The following is an 18,266-nucleotide window of genomic DNA, read 5'->3' on the forward strand; positions in this document are numbered from 1 at the left end:
TTTTAGTTTTATATTTCATTCATGCATTAATAATATATATAATACAGAACATGTATACTAAAACTTCACAGTGAGTATTGCATTTTACTTGAAATGTTTCAAGACAAACATTCGGTTTTACTTTTGCAAGTATTTAATATTAATGTATTAATATATATATATATATATATATATATATATATATATATATATATATATATATATATATTGAAATATGAACATACTTACATCTTCTGGATAATTCAAGTCCATCATATCGGGAACAAGAACTGGTCTCTGCTACAAGAAAAGGTGTAACATGAAACAATACTCAGAAATCAACAAAATAATGCGATATATATATATATATATATATATATATATATATATACATTATAACCAATTGGTTTGTGATAAAATAATTTAGAACATGATAGATAAAATCTAACATCACTTGAATAGGATAACTACGACGACTCGAGATATAATCCAACAGAGTTAGCTGAAAAAAAAACATAACATTTAAATATCGCCAAATAGAAATATCTTTGGTACATGCTCAAAAGATCATAAGTAAGTAAAAAAAATATCAGGAAGGCCAAAACAAACTTTAAGATCTTCTCAAAAGTTCAAATGTTTATTTTTTTAAAAAAAGAAACGACTATATATTTACACTTTGAGTAGCCCCTATTAGATGGCTAAATACTTCATTGGTTCCTAAATTTATCTTCTGTCAGTTTAATTCCCTAAACTAATTTACACCCTTTTGTCAAATTCTTAACATAATTATATTAATCCATATGACTTGCAGATTTATTTGTTAAGCAAATAATTGCTATCAATAAACTGACATGGACAGCACTGTAAATTTAACAGAAAGGAAACCATTTGCAAACTTTCTATTAGAGGAAGTTACTAATATTATTTTAAAAGAAAAATATACTACCATATTTCAATTCAGTAAGATGTCAAACTGTGTAATTTCGATAGGATATGCAGGAAGATTTACGTATACATGGTGAACCACTAGTGAAGCAAGAGAAAGCATATCCAATAAATATTCTTCTTTTCTTTGGATATAGGCAAGACTGATTTGCAGTTTTTTTTCACATGCCCCATTGATCATCTACCTCTTCTTTCGAAATTCAATGTCCTGAAATTTCTTCATCTAAGGAACTTTTATAGTTTACTATTGTTTCAGTTTGACTGTACAGAACAAATTGAACAACTTGCCATGAGAAAGGCTTTCCATGTTGTTCTTTCTAGAAAACAAATTTTAACCAGAAATCCAGTGAAGTCATAAAAATGTCTTTGTTTTATCAAACAATATCCATTTTAATGCTTCTTACGAATTTAATCCAATCACAAGTTGGAAAATTGGAACCTCATATTTTTAATCATGGAATAGTGTAAGTTAAATCCCATGTGCATGCGTTCTGCAACTAGGAATTTATGATTGGTTACCTTGATGTAAGGGGAGTCTATCAGAGAATGGATGAATATTTCAATAATGAGTTTTATTTACTTATTTTTTGTTTTGAATCCTACGTGTATAGGAACAAAATACAACTTTTGAAATATGTTAAAGCATATTAATCAAATGGCTGTATAAGTATCAAGCTGTTCCATTTGCCCCTCTGTCAGTTAAAGTTTCATGTCACATACAATTGGTTGGCTGACCTATACCATTAGTTTGGTGAAAGTTCGGGTGTTAAAAATGTGAGACGTATACCAAGGTTAGTCCAAGTTAATATTTTGTAAATATGTGTCAGTCAATTTCATAAATTGTGATCGTTAATTGTTGACACATTATTGTTGAAAGAAGAAAAACGACGAAATGTTATTGCAGCATTAAGAAAAGAGTTATTCAAGTAATAGCAATGGTTGTGGTGAATAGCTACTTTGTTTATTTTGGCCCTCCAACACAGTTATTGATACCCTTTCAAAACATATGCATCTCTAGTTTAGACGACTATGTGGAAAAATAAGTTCATAGTATTGTTTCTTGTTTAACACCTCTGAATCAGCATGTAAAAAACGTTATTCAATGCAAAACCATATAAACGGCTACTTTATTTAGTACTAGGGGTAGCATTTGTGAGATCAGTGGAAAATTGATCCCTGAATTTAAGTAACATGCATGGATCAATATTAATCAATGGTGTATAAAAACGTAAAACTCTTATATCTCTGGGTAACCTTTCTCCTTTCCCTAGTAAAACCTGAAATGACGCTGTTGCGCCGTCTATTAAAATAAAACCTGCCTATTAGGATTTTGATCTTAAATGCATCATAACCACTAGATCGAGTTAAAGTTTGACTACTTTGTTAATGTAAGCCTGCTTATTTGCTAAGCGAATAATTTTCTTCCCAGGGGAGAAATCTTAAAATACTTTCTAGGCCTGGTGATAGTGTTGTTTCCAGATATTAATTTTACAACTTTTATCATTAATAAAGTGTCAAGATCTTAAAAATTCCATAAATCTCTAGTTGTACTAAGGACTTAAGTCAACATAGAACTTCTTCAGTTTAAAACGTATTGATGATACTAGGGACATTTGTCCACATAAGCACTTAATACTAATCAAACGTTAGAAAATATGACTTAACCCATATTTATCACTTTACTTATTATCTGTTACACTGAACACAGCAAATATTACCAAATGAAATAGTGTGTTTTTCTTATCAATACTGGATCGAAAACTAAATATCGCCAAAAGTGACTTAACTGCTTATGACTCTGCGTCATACCTGTGCACCGTGGACCATGAATGTCATATAGAATAAATATCAATCATGTTTCTGAGTAACATATTTAAATAATCTTGGCATCTTTCTTAGTTACACAACTGTTACATAAATAATATTAACATCAAAATGTATCCAAAACAAGTACTTCGTTATAAGTCAAACGTTTCAGCACAGCCAATGCAATGGATTATATTCTTGTCAAAGCGTAGTGTTAAACCAGCAAAAATGGATCATTTTATTTCCATTCCATTAATGCTTCATATATATATATATATATATATATATATATATATATATATATATATATATATATATATATATATATATATATATATATAAGTGCTTACCCTTGCTCGGTTTCGTTGATTCTCCTGTGGATTGGCTGCAGGAGCCTGAAAAATATAAAAAATGAAGTTTCAGGTGAAACCCGTAAATCAACAGAATATTCTGTAATATAGTGCATACAACAAATTGGTGTATCCTTATCAGTGTTGGATCAAAAACTAAAATACTACCAGAAAGTGACTTAAGAGATTATGGCCGTGCACCATGACCGTACATTGTGATCCTGGTATAGAGTATATGTTGAAATGTAATATAGTAGGACAATATCAATTATGTTTCTGAGTAACATATTTAAAAAATGAAATGAAATCTTTCAGTTTAACGCTTCACGATTTTGCGTGTTAGGTTAAGGAAAACGGATGATTTAGGCAAGTGAATGATGATGGAATAATTGGTGGAATAAGAGAGGGAGAAAACGGGAGTACCTCGAGAAAACCTACAGTGTTGTCCACCACAAAATTACTTGGCCGAAGATCGAATCACGGACCCCATGCACTAGAGGTAAGCATTCTAGCCCTGAGCTACCGGGTTGTCCGTAATATGTTTAAACAATCTCGGCACTCTTTCTTTGAGACACAATAATTACATAAATAATATCAACAAAATATCCAACAAATGTACCCAAAGCAAGTGTTCCGTTATTATTCGAGCCTTCCGGGATAGCCTATGCATAGGGTTGTACTCTTGTCAACACATAATGTTAAATAATCGGAAGTGTGTAATTATGTGTACATTTCCATTACATTAAGGGTTCAGAAATATATAGTTTAGTAAGTATTCTTGATTGGGTGAATATGCATATGTCATGTGTGTTTATTATATGTACTTACCCTTCCTCTATTTCCTTGATTCACCGGTTGATTGGCTGCGGGAGGCTGAAAAATACATAAAAAATGTAATTTCCAGAGAAACTCAGATATCAACAGAATATTCTGTAATATGGAGTATACAACAAATTGATGCGTGGTAAAATTATTTAGAATGTGATATCTGTAACAACTCTAACACTATTGAGATAGAACTACGACGATAGGCATAATACAACAAAGTTATTTAGCACGAATTACTCTAAATATAAAATTTTAAAGTTTGTGAACAGAATTATAGACATATTTTAAAATATTTCACAGCGAGACTAGACAGATCAATCAATTTCTGAGAAATATGTCTTATCAAATTCAGCATTATTTCTTAGTGACACTGAAGTATGATTAGTATTAGTCAAAATGACCGTTCATCTCAGCGGCAGTATAAGATCTACGAAGTATATTTAAAACAAATGCATATAATATTTAGAAATATAGAGAGATAAATATAGAATAAAGATGTAGAAGTTTGTCTTCTAAAGATGATCTAGTTGTGTGCTTGTGTAGCATGTTAAATAACCCAACCATTACTTATATTATCAAACAGATTGCAACATTGTAAGCATAAATATGTCAGAATAAAACTTCTTAATTTTAAATATTTATGTTTATTATCTGGATTATTTATTATTATCTAGATCAATGGTTCTCAATCTGTGACGTGTATGCGAAAGACTGACAAGAGAAGTACTTGAAGTGGTATGCGGGGATCTGTATGTGTTATATATCGTTGGAAATGTCACACGGAGTACATATCACATGTACAATATCTCGCATAAATAGGGCCTGTAGGAGACGTGGCGACCATTTGAAGATCTGAACATGGCACGCTCCGAAACACCATAAAACGTGTACAAATTGGGACGCTATGATTTAATTGTTTTGAGACGTAGTGCATATATAGGTTTAAAAAGTAGTTGAATACGAATCTGACAGCAAATGTTTACAAATCAAAATGATAGAATCAACATGGTGGAAACAAATTACAAAAAACAAGCTATGGATCTGAAATTGAAAATGAAATGAAATAAAATCTTTGAGTTTTACGTCCCACGGTTATGCCGGTTAGGCTAAAGGAGACGGTGATAATGAGTAATGAATGAAATGGTGGAATAAAGAAAGTGGGAGAAAACGGGAGAATACCGAGGAAACCCACGCACACGGTGTTTGTCTACCAGAAAGTTCATTTGGCGGGGACTGGGATCGAACCCGGGACCCCAAACACTGGATCTGAAATTGGGTCTATAGAGATATTCGTCGTAGCTATGTATGAATAGGATACCAAACGTATAAAATACAAAATGGCAGATTCATGATGACGGACAAAATGCAAAACGTTGCTATGGAACTAAAAGTATGTAGGTAGAGGTTTTCGTGGTTGCTGAGTACGAATTCAATATTAAAAGTGTAAAATGTAGTATCACGGAACCAATGTGGCGGACGAACAGTCCAAAAAAATATGTACAGAACGAACATAATGTGATTATTACACATGTAGTAGAAATATATATATAGTGCATAACGGGACAAGTAGGGACAGGTGATGATTTACAAAAAAACAGGGAGCGTGTCTTACTATACAATCATGCCAAAAGTGAGGTTCGGAATGCAGGGCAGGTTTTAGAGCACAGATGGAAGTTATAATACGAACACCTTGCTATCATAGATAATAATTATTTTACTACTAACTTCCTTTCCGCCCCCGAAGGGATACGCAGCGATCGGCATGTATTATATATCGTTGAAAAGCTTGCACTAAGTACACTTTACATCTGCAACATCTCGCTTGAATGGTGCTTGCAGGATACATTGCGATTATTTGCAGAAGCCATCTGGAGATTCGAACAATAACAGTGAAAAGTGTGCGTTGGAGCTTAAAACATCGTTATTCTTCCACAAATGTCTTTCCGGTTTCACATTATGCCGTGTATACTTGTTTGTCAAATGTCCACTCTCATGAGTATGAAATGTACTGACACCGAGACTAGTCTTGATCTCGTCACAGTCTCGTCTCTAATTTGAGACCGACATATGCTTTTCCAAATCGAGACGAGACCGAGATGGAGCCCAGGCTCGCCTCGATACACATATTTCTCTATTCTATACTTTTGTTGTTCGCCATATTGGATACATGATATTTCATTTTGCACTTTTAACATTGGATCCGTACTCCGCGAGCACAAAAACCGCGAGCAAATATATATATATATATATATATATATATATATATATATGTGTGTGTGTGTGTGTGTGTGTGTGTGTGTGTATTGGGCCTTAATTCAGACTTTCAATATTTTTCTGCCCTTTGTTTTCAAGATACAAGATTTAAATTTTGCACATGTATTATATACATTACAACATATTTTTTAAATAAATAATATTCAGATCCGTACGTGAACCCAGACTCGGGCCAGAGGGGCAAAGTGTTCTGGGGGATTAAAAAAACATTCTGGGCTTTTCCCGAACTTTCCGGTTCAAGTGTATGATACGGACATCTGAGCAATACCGTTGGAAAGGGCACTTTATACTAAAGAAAATGGTTTTTGAACCGTGACTCTAGGTCAAATAGTAATGACGCTGTACGTTTTTGAAATATTTTATATTAAAAATTGGGTCACCTTCAGAGTTTCAAAAACTTCTCCCGACCTGAAGTTTCAAGATACAAGATTGACGTTTTGCACACTTATTATGTGCAAAACAGCGTATTTTTAAATTAAAAAATCAGATCCCTACGTGAATCAAGGCCCGGCTCAGAGGGGCGCAAAAGCTCGATTTTTTTTCTTCAGAAATCTCACAGTTTTTCCCAATTGTCCCATTTGGTGTACAATATGGACAAACGAGTGGTACCGTTGGAAAGTATGCTTTTCCTGAAAAAAAAAACGAGGTATGAGCCATCATGCTATGATAAATAGTAGGGAAGCAGTAACTGTTTCAGTGAAAGTCTAAAATTTATCTCAGAAAGTGGAATACTAAAAGGGTTAATAGATGTGTAGTTTATGCAACCTGCATATCTACTAATATTGGTGGGTTGCAGTCTCATGATTTTTTTTTTTTAAATATTTAGCTCATATTTCCCATCTTAAGCTTCATATGCGAAATATGCTAACCGCTGTTCTAATGGCTAGCGCGTGTGCCTTTGCTGCATGTGGTTCTGGATTCGATTACCGGTGGAAGAGTATTTGAACGCATTACAATGGTTCAGATTCCAGCTTAAACTGTAGTTCCAAGTCTCAAATAGTGTCAGTGCTGGAAAGAAACGCTAAACTTCAACAAACAAGAAATTAATCTCAACTGATATGATCATGTGACTCCATACAGGAAACAATTGCATAGTCTTCATCATGAAATATGTCATTCCTACCAAAGCTTAAGTGGGTTATTCAAAGTTTGAAGATAGGTCAGACTGAGTATTTGCACCATCAATTTCAATTCTAAGGAACCTCTTTCACCATACAAATACAAATATGTTCTCGTTAGTCTGTAACATTAAGCATGTTACGCATAAAACTATTTTCACCGAAATTTCTAATTATGGAATTCAATCTCTGTTATAAGTAAAACTTAAACTTTTGTAAAGATTTTTCAATATTTTGGATGTGTATATTTCAGCAGGATAAAAATATCTACAAAAATGATCTGGCATATCAAAAATTTAATTATAATAACTTAATACTTGATAAAAATGTAATTTATTCAATGGATTACGAATCCCAAAGGGTTGTTGCCACAGAAACAAAATAAACTCGCCATTGAATCTTCTGACATGCTAATCCAATGAAGATTGGTGTTGTTTGACTTTTTAAAAAAATCTGCGTAACCTTATCCTCTGATTTCGTCTTAGTATACCCAACACCTCTTTTTCCGCAGGCTCTTTGACTAGAATTTTAAACCTACAGCGTCTATTTCCCCATACTCGCAATGGGTTTTGCCCTTCTTAAACATCTTGCTGAAAGCTATAATCTGATATTTATCTAAGGAGTAAAATGTAAAAGATGATTGAGACCCACAGACCTAGATTAACAACTGTAACTTAAAATATATGTCTCAATGTATTACGTGTGAGAATTCAATGTAGGGATATGGACGAGCATTCATGTGTATCTGAAATGAGATGTTTCCAGTGTAGAACTCATAAATAGTGATACTCAGAGATACGCGCTGTCAATAAGGACAGAAACTCAAGAAGGTTTGCTTTAGAGTATCAAGATTGTTTTCTAAATCAAAGGAGTTCAATGTGAGCCAACTCTATTACTCGATACATATTGAGTCTGTAATCGAGTTCAAGAAGAAATTAAATGTCGACTAAAAGCAGCGAATTCGTGTTACTATTCGGTTCAAAATCTCTTGTCGTCGCGAATTCTGTCGAGGAATTTGAAGCTTAAAATATATAAAACGATAATCATGCCTGTTGTTCTGTATGGTTGCGAAACATGGTCGCTTACTCTGAGGGAAGAACATAGACTGAAAGTATTTGAGAACAGGATCCTGAGAAGAATATTCGGACCCAAGAGGAACGAGAATGGGGAATGGCAGAAGCTTCATAACGAGGAACTACATAGTTTATACGGTTTGCCCAACATTGTTAGGATCGTCAAGTCTAGGAGGCTTAGATGGGCAGGTCATGTAGCTAGAATGGAAGAAAGTAGAAACGCTTTCAAAGTCTTGACTGGTAGACCCATAGGAAAACGACCATTAGGAAGACCTACGCGCAGATGGGAGGATAATATTAAGATGGATCTCGCAGAGATAGGAATACAAAGTAGAAACTGGATGCAATTAGTTAAGGATAGAAGTCAGTGGAGAGCTTTTGTGAACGCGGGACTGAACCTCCGGGTTCCATAGGCCATAGAGTTAGTTAGTTAGTTAATCAAGTTCCTACGTCACATGATGTAACACGATCGACTGATAAAATAATTTATGTGATGTGCACTCACATATTATGAATGGTGAATTATAGTGGTGGTTTGTAGGTTCCGTCTTTAAAACATGCCAGAGTAACATGAAATCAAGGGGCAAAATGCCCATTGAATGTGGAAACCAAGAAAAAAATTCGCAATCGCTTCTACCACCACCGTGAATTCATCTGTTTTGTAATATCCTATTAACTTCTTATTTCTTTGTGAAAATAGAGAAGTGCTACATTCTGTTGAGAGATGTAACCTAAGATATCCTGTCCAGCTGCAACATACGCCATATCTGTGACCTTTACAGATATGAAATATATTTAACTGTTTTAGGGAATCACGTATATATTCCTCGTGTAAGCATGTGACTTTTCGGTTTCCAATAATTTTACAGTACATTACTTTATTCTAAAAAAATATGGAAGATAATATCTTTACTAAACACTAATTATTCCATTAGTCCATCGGCTTACATTATAATTTACGGGCTCTTGCAAAGGGAAAATCATTTCTGTTTGTCGTCCAGTTTCAGGACTTGCAAAAATTATGCAATCAGTAGGGATAAAATCATATGCATTTATGAAGACTCTTACGCTCAGTGGCTGCGGGATCATTATTATTTTATTTGTTTATATATTTTAATCTCAAGGTGAATTTCTGCGGACTTCGTGTGAAAATTGCACGGACACTCTCCACTATTCCAACCCTTACTGGTGGACGGTCAAATGATTTTTTTTAATTACAATTGCAAGATCTTTCCTCAAAATCGGAAGCCTAGTACGAGTTGCGTTTCCACTTGAAGGGTCTACGCTGTATGCTAAACCTTCTTCGAAAATTATGTTGCGCGCTTATAACAAATTGTTTTTGGTAAATGTCGAGAACACAAATGTTCTCTTGTTATCGTTGACAGCCATTTTTAGTCATACTGACCCTAGCAGCAAACGGTCTACTTACATGGCAGTGTTTCTATCCACTGAAATCTTGTTAATTTTATATTCTTGTTACCAATTTTTTGTGTGTTAGTGTTGTTAAATGTGAATTATATATAGAGAGAGAGACAAAGAGAGGGGGATTATACATAAATTAAGTACATGCAGATACATTAAAGTAGGCGAAAAAATACTATTTTAATTGCTGGAGCATCGACTAACAAGATAAAATACATGTTTGAAAAACTGAACAGTAAATTTATTTCAGAAGTTCTCTCTTCGTACATGTAAATAAAGTATTTTGATCAAAATAATTATTTCAATAATTTTCAAACAGACAAAAGTATCATATTATACGTATTGGCAGTGCCATGCTGAAATAGCAGCTACTATTTTTTTAAAATTATTTTGGCTAACTAATTTACAGGAAGGCCATTTTAATAATAATAATAATAATAATAATAATAATAATAATAATAATAATAATAATAATAATAATAATAATAACGTATCAAGATTGACTTCTCGACTAATTTATCCTTCTGCTGAAAAAAAATATGTTGTAATATTCAGTTTCTTTATTGAATTTAACTCTCCATTGCAGCACCAAGCTTATGCAATTTAAGGAACTTTCATTCTATAGTAAAACAAGTACCATACGTGACTCTCCGAAATATCGAACGTATGTCTGTAGCACCAAAGATGACTACCATCTACATACGAGTGTTACAGAAGTTCTAAATAACAGCTCAGAAACAATGGAGGAGGTAACAAAGCACATTTTTATGTATCAGAAGGAGGAAAATATATGTCTGTATATACAGACTCGAATAAATCTCATTTTACAGTTTATAAACCGTCCACACTTTTGAGGACCTACAAGGGCACTGGCAACAAATTGATTAGGTTTCAGCTCAACTTTGTTCCGTGTAAAGCCGTCTGTACTTACACATACTGTAATCTCAAATACAGATAGGGCTACAGATCTTCTTAAAGCTTCTTAGAAGCTTAAATAAAAGGAAATTTTCTGCATTGTCACTTTGGTAAGCTTTTATCTTACTCTAATTAAATTATTTTTAAAATTAGCAAAGATTCCTCAAGTTAAGTTGGTTTTATTTAAAGCAAATTAAGCATTTAAACCATTTATGTAAAACTAGAATTTATTCAGAAAAGCATTCAAAAAAGAATTTTGATTACGAATTAAATTTCTCTACAAGTGGATGAAAGAGATCGTGTTGAACGAAAAAGGAGTTAAAACCACACATCGAAAATGTCAAAATTAAACTGTTACATAAAGAATGTTCCATTAAATGTTATGTTTAATTGTGGTCAATAAAATAATTACCTTCTAAAGACATTGCTATGTGGTACAGTTGTTCGAAATTTTCCTTTAATTTCTTTAAAATGGCTTGAAACTTCTCTCGTCCAGTGATTGAATGGTAGTGTGGGACAAAATTTAAAATTTAAGATCAACAAATACGAATTGCTGTATATTTATAATTATTGAGTAATGACTTAAATGAATAACGTTAAAAAATAATTGTTATTTTTATTACGTTACCTCCATCGGGAAGGTTGCTGGAAAACCAGGCCGGTACTGTGAAACCTAGAACAAGAAAATACTCTTATGTAACGTTATGCTAGATTCAATAACATTGCCAAGTTGCTAAAATTAAGACTTGAGGACAAACATTAAAAGTAAATAAATAAAGAGGAAGAAAGAGGGGTACTTATAGCTCTCCGACTTCTTAATTTGATGTTTTATTAAAATTATCAGGAATTCATAAATATTTTAGTGAATACTTTAAATGAATCAGCATTTGTTGAAACAACGTTCGTCACTATTTAACTATTATCAGTTTTTTATGCTTTTTCGTATTGCATATGGATGGTCTATCATTTAGTGTTCGTTTTTTCTTATCCGCAAGTGTTGTCTTTCAAAATATTGCTTTGACGCTAAATAACTCTATGTATATACACTCTGATAAGCAGAAAATTCTAAGGGACAAGATGAGAACCAGATACAATCCAACGGCCTCTTCACAATTTTTTTGGATTAACTTACAATCTTTTTGTGCACAGTAAACTTTCCGGTAGTTTCCCAACCATTCTGTACTTAATCTCACATAAGCAGCCATTAGTGCTCCACTATAGATGCCTTTGGTCTTTCTTATTTTACATTATATTCCAAGCATTTAATTATCGATGAAAGAACCAAATTAATTAAATAAATAATAGGTCTGATTCAATGATCATAAATATTAGGTTCTTGGTAATAAATTACAGTTTCAAGAGTTATTTTATATTCCATTTCATTTACAGGAAAACAAATTTTGTTACTTGGATTTAAGTATAATTGTTCAGCACTGACATGACATCAAACGTCTGTAAACCTATGGTATGATTAATATCCAGACATTATGTACCCGTGTTCAAAATGTTCGGACTTTAGGTTAAGCTATATAGTGGAGTGGATTAGAGGAAAAATTCATAAGAATCATGCATATTGTGATAAGAACATAAAATTTTGCACAGAGTCTATTAATATAGTAACAAATAAATTCTGACGTAGACCCCAAAAATCCGACGCCAATTTCCTGGAATTCTAGGCGCTGGAACATCTGGAGCACTGGCGAACGATATGTTATCGCTGGAATAGCCATTATGTGAAAACGGTTTGACCTACAGAGCCAAAGTAAGACTCAAATGCAAGAGAAATAACAAGCCTTTAATTTAAATTCTATATTGTCTTAATTGAACATCATCCAGGGGCGCACGAGGGGCCTAAAATTCATTAAAAAACAAAAAACCTATGGCGTTTGTTTATGGTTTTATCCATCTGGAAGCTTTGGTTTAACATATATCGCAATAACACTCTTGTAATCGTTTAGCAAAACCTTAAGCTTTACGTTCATATCCTTTTAATGTATATGAGATCAATAGTCTCGGAGCTATGTGCACTTAAAGTGATGCGCTACACCACTGGTTTTCGTTCATGTTAGTATTGAATAAACGCCTGCGGCCATCACATTTTACTTTATCATTTTGTGGGCAAAAAATGAATTCAAAAGTGACCCACCCAGTTGTTGTATCTGACACCGAAAGAAGCATAACAAAGGCATGTAAGTGTTTCCTCCCAGTATACCGTTTCAAATGTTTAGGCAGCAGTGACAAATTAAACACGGCTACGTAGATGTTTGCAGATAATTGCAGTGGCTGGCTACAGTGACTCCCAGCTGAAAATATGGTTGTAATGATAGCAACTTTGCGCCGTAACTGAAGAAATCTATTTATATTTGACAAACGAGATGTCGTCTTGAAAAATCAAATTATATTTTATCATCAAGAAAGCCTTTTAATATTACATATGTGTGAAAGAAGCTTGAAGGTGGAACTTTAAATAACCAGCCGGTCTTTCTGCACTTCATTGGGATGTATGCTGATATTCAGGTAATGTTGATAAAGATTTTGTTTAACAGAAACAGAGTTGAGAGAAGATTTATATATCACAAGAATCTTCGTTGTTTAAGCTACCAGAATATATAAAAATTCCTACTCAACTACTGAATAACTTTCTCGCAATCTGTATGAGAAGGTGCGTTACCAGCGTGGTATACAAATGTCCCCTGGATAACTCCACTGAAATCCAATGTGCCCGTTTCGACCATAAATCCTGATGAACTGCCTGAGCAAAGAAAGCTATTGTCAAGCAAGTGGCTGGAACACATCCAAGCAGTTGCAACAGAAAGTCCTGGAAATACACCAAACATGACATGGACTGCTTTTTTATACTTGTGAGTATCGTGGTAAGGTTCCACCTAAAAGTCAGTGTGTTTTACTTCCGTTACTTCCAGATTCCATAAATTCGCCTGCAATGATTCGGCATTGCTTTGATATAATCAAGAGAACTTTATCTTCATTGAATCCATTTCAAGTACCTGTCATTACGTGTGATCAACCTGTTGGCAAAGCAAGTACAATGGATGCTGCCCAATTTGTGTGGAGAAGACTTAATTATAGTTATGATGGGCCCTTTTCATATCGAGATGGCGTCTCTGGAAATGTTGGGCACGTGGTTAACTGGAAGTGGATGAACGGATCTTTTGGTTGAGGCAGGCGTAACAACTTCTGGAAAGGCCGATCAATGTCTGCATGGTTCTCACGTTAAGCGAGCTAGATATGCTCACAAGGTAACATCAGCAGCATTGTACATTATACTAAGGAAAGCGTACGTAGAGTATGCGGCTTCTGGTTCTGACAAACATCTATCATTTGAAGAATGGATTGATATTCGACAAAGTGAATCGGTTCAGTTTAAATACTGGTACACAGTATTACAGTTGGAATTGATGCTCTTAAATTTCCTACACAGTGTGCGAATAGCAGATTTTGAACAGTATGTAAGCTCACTATCTCAAATGTGCCCTTGGATGTTCGCTCTTGACCATACTCACTACACAAGATGGATGTCAGTGTTTGGTAAATCTTAACAGGAACTTAGGGTTAGACATCCTGCCATTTATGAGGAATTTGTCCGTGGAGCTTTTGTATGTTCCAAAACAAGTCGACTACTTTCTTGTATGGGACATGATCAAATGCACGAACAGTGCAACAAGACGGTGAAGTCTGAAGGTGGTGCAATTGAAATTCCCGTAAACTCAAGTGCGTTGCTAAAATGGATGGTGTCCGGACATGTAATTGCCAACCTTGTATCGGGTTTTGAGGAAGAGTGTGGATTGATCTCTGATAATGATGATCTCAGAATACGCCACAAAGAATCATCTGTTGCAATATGCGATTTAAAAATGATGCCACAGAACTGGTAGTGTGTTCTCAGAGAATGGCAACAATCCTTTTATTCAAGAAGGTAATGAACATTTTGGTGTTGCGACTAATTCTATAATGCCCGATGATTCAGTTAAGTCGGTATACATTGCTGAAACTCTTGGAAGAGATCAGTGTAACAGTTTTAAACAGGAACGGTTGCAGCTGTGCAGTAAATCACTGTTTGAACCAATTAAACGAAATAACCTTGCTCTTTGTCGCAAGACAATGAAAAACTTAATCCCGAACACCGTAAGCTATCCATATTAAAAATGACTATGCTCTCTTCACATCATGTCAGAGTCGACAGGGAGATCTATCCGACTTTTTTGCTCATGAAAATCTGGGATATCCTCCGTCAATTTCTGAAGATGGATTCATACGCAAAGGAACTAAATCAGATGTAGTTACATGTTTAGAAAAATACGGCGATACCAAATTTACCCCTCCACCTGCTACATGTATGATATTGGACAGCTCTGGTATCATCCGTATGTTGAAGCCGTCACCATCACAAACATTCCATGATTACTTGCAGATGAAAGTACATCCTTATATTTCATCCATTCTATCAGAGAATAGCAGAGTAGATATGGTGTTTGATCGTTACTTGCAAGATAGCTTAAAAAGTGAAGAGAGACAGAAACGAGGGTCAGCATCATGAGTTCGTGTTACAAACTCTACTCCCATCCAGAAAAATTGGAATCTGTTTTTGCAGAATGAAGAGAACAAAAAAAGTATTTTTCACTTAATTGCAGAATCTATGAACGAGGCTAAAATACCCCATGAGAAAATTGTTATTTGCACTGAAGGTATTGACATATGGGGTACATTTGACGTAAATATATACGGTCCACTAGCACCGTGCACGCATGAAGAGGCCGATACGAGGTTGCTTCTGCATGCCAAACATGCCAGAAAAGCAGGCCATAAATTCATTATCATCAAAATAGTAGATTCAGATGTAGTTGTCCTGGCTTTGCATTCTTTCCCCAAACTACTACTCTCCCACCTGTTGGTTGAATATGGTGTTGGTAAGCATAAAAGTTTTTTCCTATTCACCAGTACGTGGAAAAACTAGGGACAGAAATCTGTGACGGCATCCTGTTTTGGCACGCATTCACCGGATGCGATACTGTATCTGCCTTTGCAGGTCGGGGAAAGAAAACAGTTTGGGAAGCGTGGCGGACAAATCTAGAAATTACTGCTGCATTTGTAGAACATGCGCCTTTAAAATTAGACGATATTACATTCATGAAATTGCAAGGTTTCACCGTGTCCCTATATGATCGAACCAGCAACCTGCAAAATGTAAACGACTGTCGTCGAATGCTAGTAACTAAAAATGTCGTCAGTTGGAAAGCGTACCTCCCACTGAGGCTACACTTCTTCAAGATGTGAAAAGAGCCATTTTGCAAGGAGGATATATTTGGTCACAGTGGTCTGCGCTACAACCTAATTTTCCAGATTCTGAACAGTGGGGCTGGAAAAGAAGTGATTCAGGGTATACACCTTTATGGTCTGTGCTACCAGAACTTTCCAAGCACTGCCAAGAACTTGTTCGTTGCGGATGTAAATCTCTGTGCTGTAATATGTGTAAATGTGCTGGCCTATTCCTTCCATGCACAGCCTTGTGTGCCTGTGATGGTATGTGTAAGTGACTATAAACTGATGCAATTACTACAGCAAGAAAGTGTGGTTTACTTAATTTAAATTTTGACTTTATTACTATTTTATGTAACTTTTTTTCATGAAGTGGCCAAATAAAAAGCACAAAGAAAAAGTACGCCATAGGTTTTCTGTTTTTTAATGAATTGTGGGCCCCTCGTGCGGCCCTGGATGATGTGCAATTAAGACAATTTAGAAATAAAATTAAAGGCTTGTTATTTCTCTTGCATTTCAGTCTTCCTTTTGCCCTGTAGGTCAAGCCGTTTTCACGTAATGGCTATTCCAGCGATAACATACCGTTCTCCAGTGCTCCAGATGTTACAGCGCCTGGAATTCCAGGAAATTGTCGTCAGGTTTTGGGGGTCTACGTCAAAATTTATTTGTCACTATGTTAGTAAGCTCTGTGCAAAATTTTATGTTCTTATCACAATATGCATGATTCTATCATTATGCTACCCCACTAATAGTTTCATGTCTCATATACCTCACTGATGAAAGGGATACAAAATTTCAAACCAATCACAAAATGTGTTCCTACCCTTACTGAATATCGAACCTGAATCTTCTGCTTGAATACTAGCCTTTTATTTACGGAAAGTTCAGGAATGGAATTGTGAGAGCACGTCGAGCAACACTAAATATGATGGAATGGAATTATTTGATTTCAGTGTTCTTTTTCAGTATGAAGACTATGAGACTGAGTCTACTATTTAAAATGGGTCTGAAACAACCCCGATTTGTATCCGAGGCAAGTAACCCGATCAGATATTAAACTGAGAACCGAAAGTGCGGGCGTTAGTTATTCGACCACGAGGGGGAAGACTGAGGAATGGAACATCAGTGAATTGTTGAACAAGGTTTAATACAGGAGAAAAATTAGCGTGGTGCTTTCAATATTAAACCTATGGCAGTAATGTGTATAAAAGGTTATCACTGGGTCTGCTATACCCCTTGAGACAATAGCCGTACTAAACAGGAAACCAAATTTTTCGTAATTGTGAAAAGATATGCAAGTAATGTTATATAATATGAATAATGGAACAAAAGTGCATTATGACTGTTTTCTCATTTACAGCAAACTTTCTTACAAATCTATACACTCTATTTAGTTCCGTTAAACTCCATTGTAGCATAAGTTTTCGTTAATAGGGTAAATACAGAAAACCTGATAATATATTTCTATTGCTGTCTTTACAGTTTCCCCTATGTGATATTGCTTGGATAAAGAAGGTCACGATACTACAAGAATGAGTGCGAATATGATTTTTTTTAGTTCTTTCTTCCATCTCATTCAATTGTCTCTATCTAAAATATGTTGGTTTCATTTGGCTTAATCACTGAAATCATCGTGTGTTATTTTTACCTTACCATCAGGATCAGGATCACCGAATATACAGAAATTAGGATATATATATATATATATATATATATATATATATATATATATATATATATATATATATATATATATATATATAGTACGTTCGCATTTGTCTGGACAAGATACTTTGTCTTGTTCTTGTTCTAATACTTGATTTATTTATTTTAGTACTGTTTTTTTTACTACGATAAAACAAAATCATTTTGGTAAAATGTGCTCGCTGCAAATATATTTATGTAAACAGGAACAAAATAGGTGTACGCGTGTTCTTAAAAAATGAAACATCACTATGAAATGTTCTGTGAATAGTAATGTCAGTGGTAAAGATGAGACTGTCAGATCTACACTAGTAAAATGCAGAAACGTAAATTAAAATAAGGAAGTGACTAACAACAAATAATGTGTTAGTCTAACAGACTGGAAAATGGAGGGACTACAGAGATCGTGCATCCTTGCTAAGTAAGCATACATGGTCGCAAAGATTTCAAAATGGATATATATGGAGGTCTAAAATGAAAATGAAAATTGAAAAATTTCAGTTTTACGTCCTATGATTATGCTTTGTAGAGTAAACAAAACTGATGATGAATGAAAATGAATGGTTGTAAAAGACTTG

At 34.5% G+C, this 18,266-nt stretch overlaps 1 protein-coding gene across 6 annotated transcripts in view; it reads right to left on the minus strand.

The window, feature by feature from the left end:
- The window catches only part of LOC145688250 (uncharacterized), a 212,835-nt gene that overhangs the window by 89,197 nt on the left and 105,372 nt on the right, over positions 1-18,266 (minus strand). For all 6 annotated transcript variants that reach the window (XM_081762198.1, XM_081762199.1, XM_081762201.1 and 3 more), the window contains exons 8-11: positions 11,339-11,383; positions 3,909-3,953; positions 3,081-3,125; positions 229-279 (exon numbers count right to left, since the gene is read on the minus strand). In XM_081762198.1, the coding sequence (XP_081618324.1) occupies positions 229-279; positions 3,081-3,125; positions 3,909-3,953; positions 11,339-11,383 (186 nt within the window). The remainder of the gene's footprint in view (positions 1-228; positions 280-3,080; positions 3,126-3,908; positions 3,954-11,338; positions 11,384-18,266) is intronic.

Source organism: Thermobia domestica, chromosome 6, assembly GCF_964235325.1.
Source record: "Thermobia domestica chromosome 6, izTheDome1.hap1.1, whole genome shotgun sequence".
NCBI lineage: Eukaryota > Metazoa > Arthropoda > Insecta > Zygentoma > Lepismatidae > Thermobia > Thermobia domestica.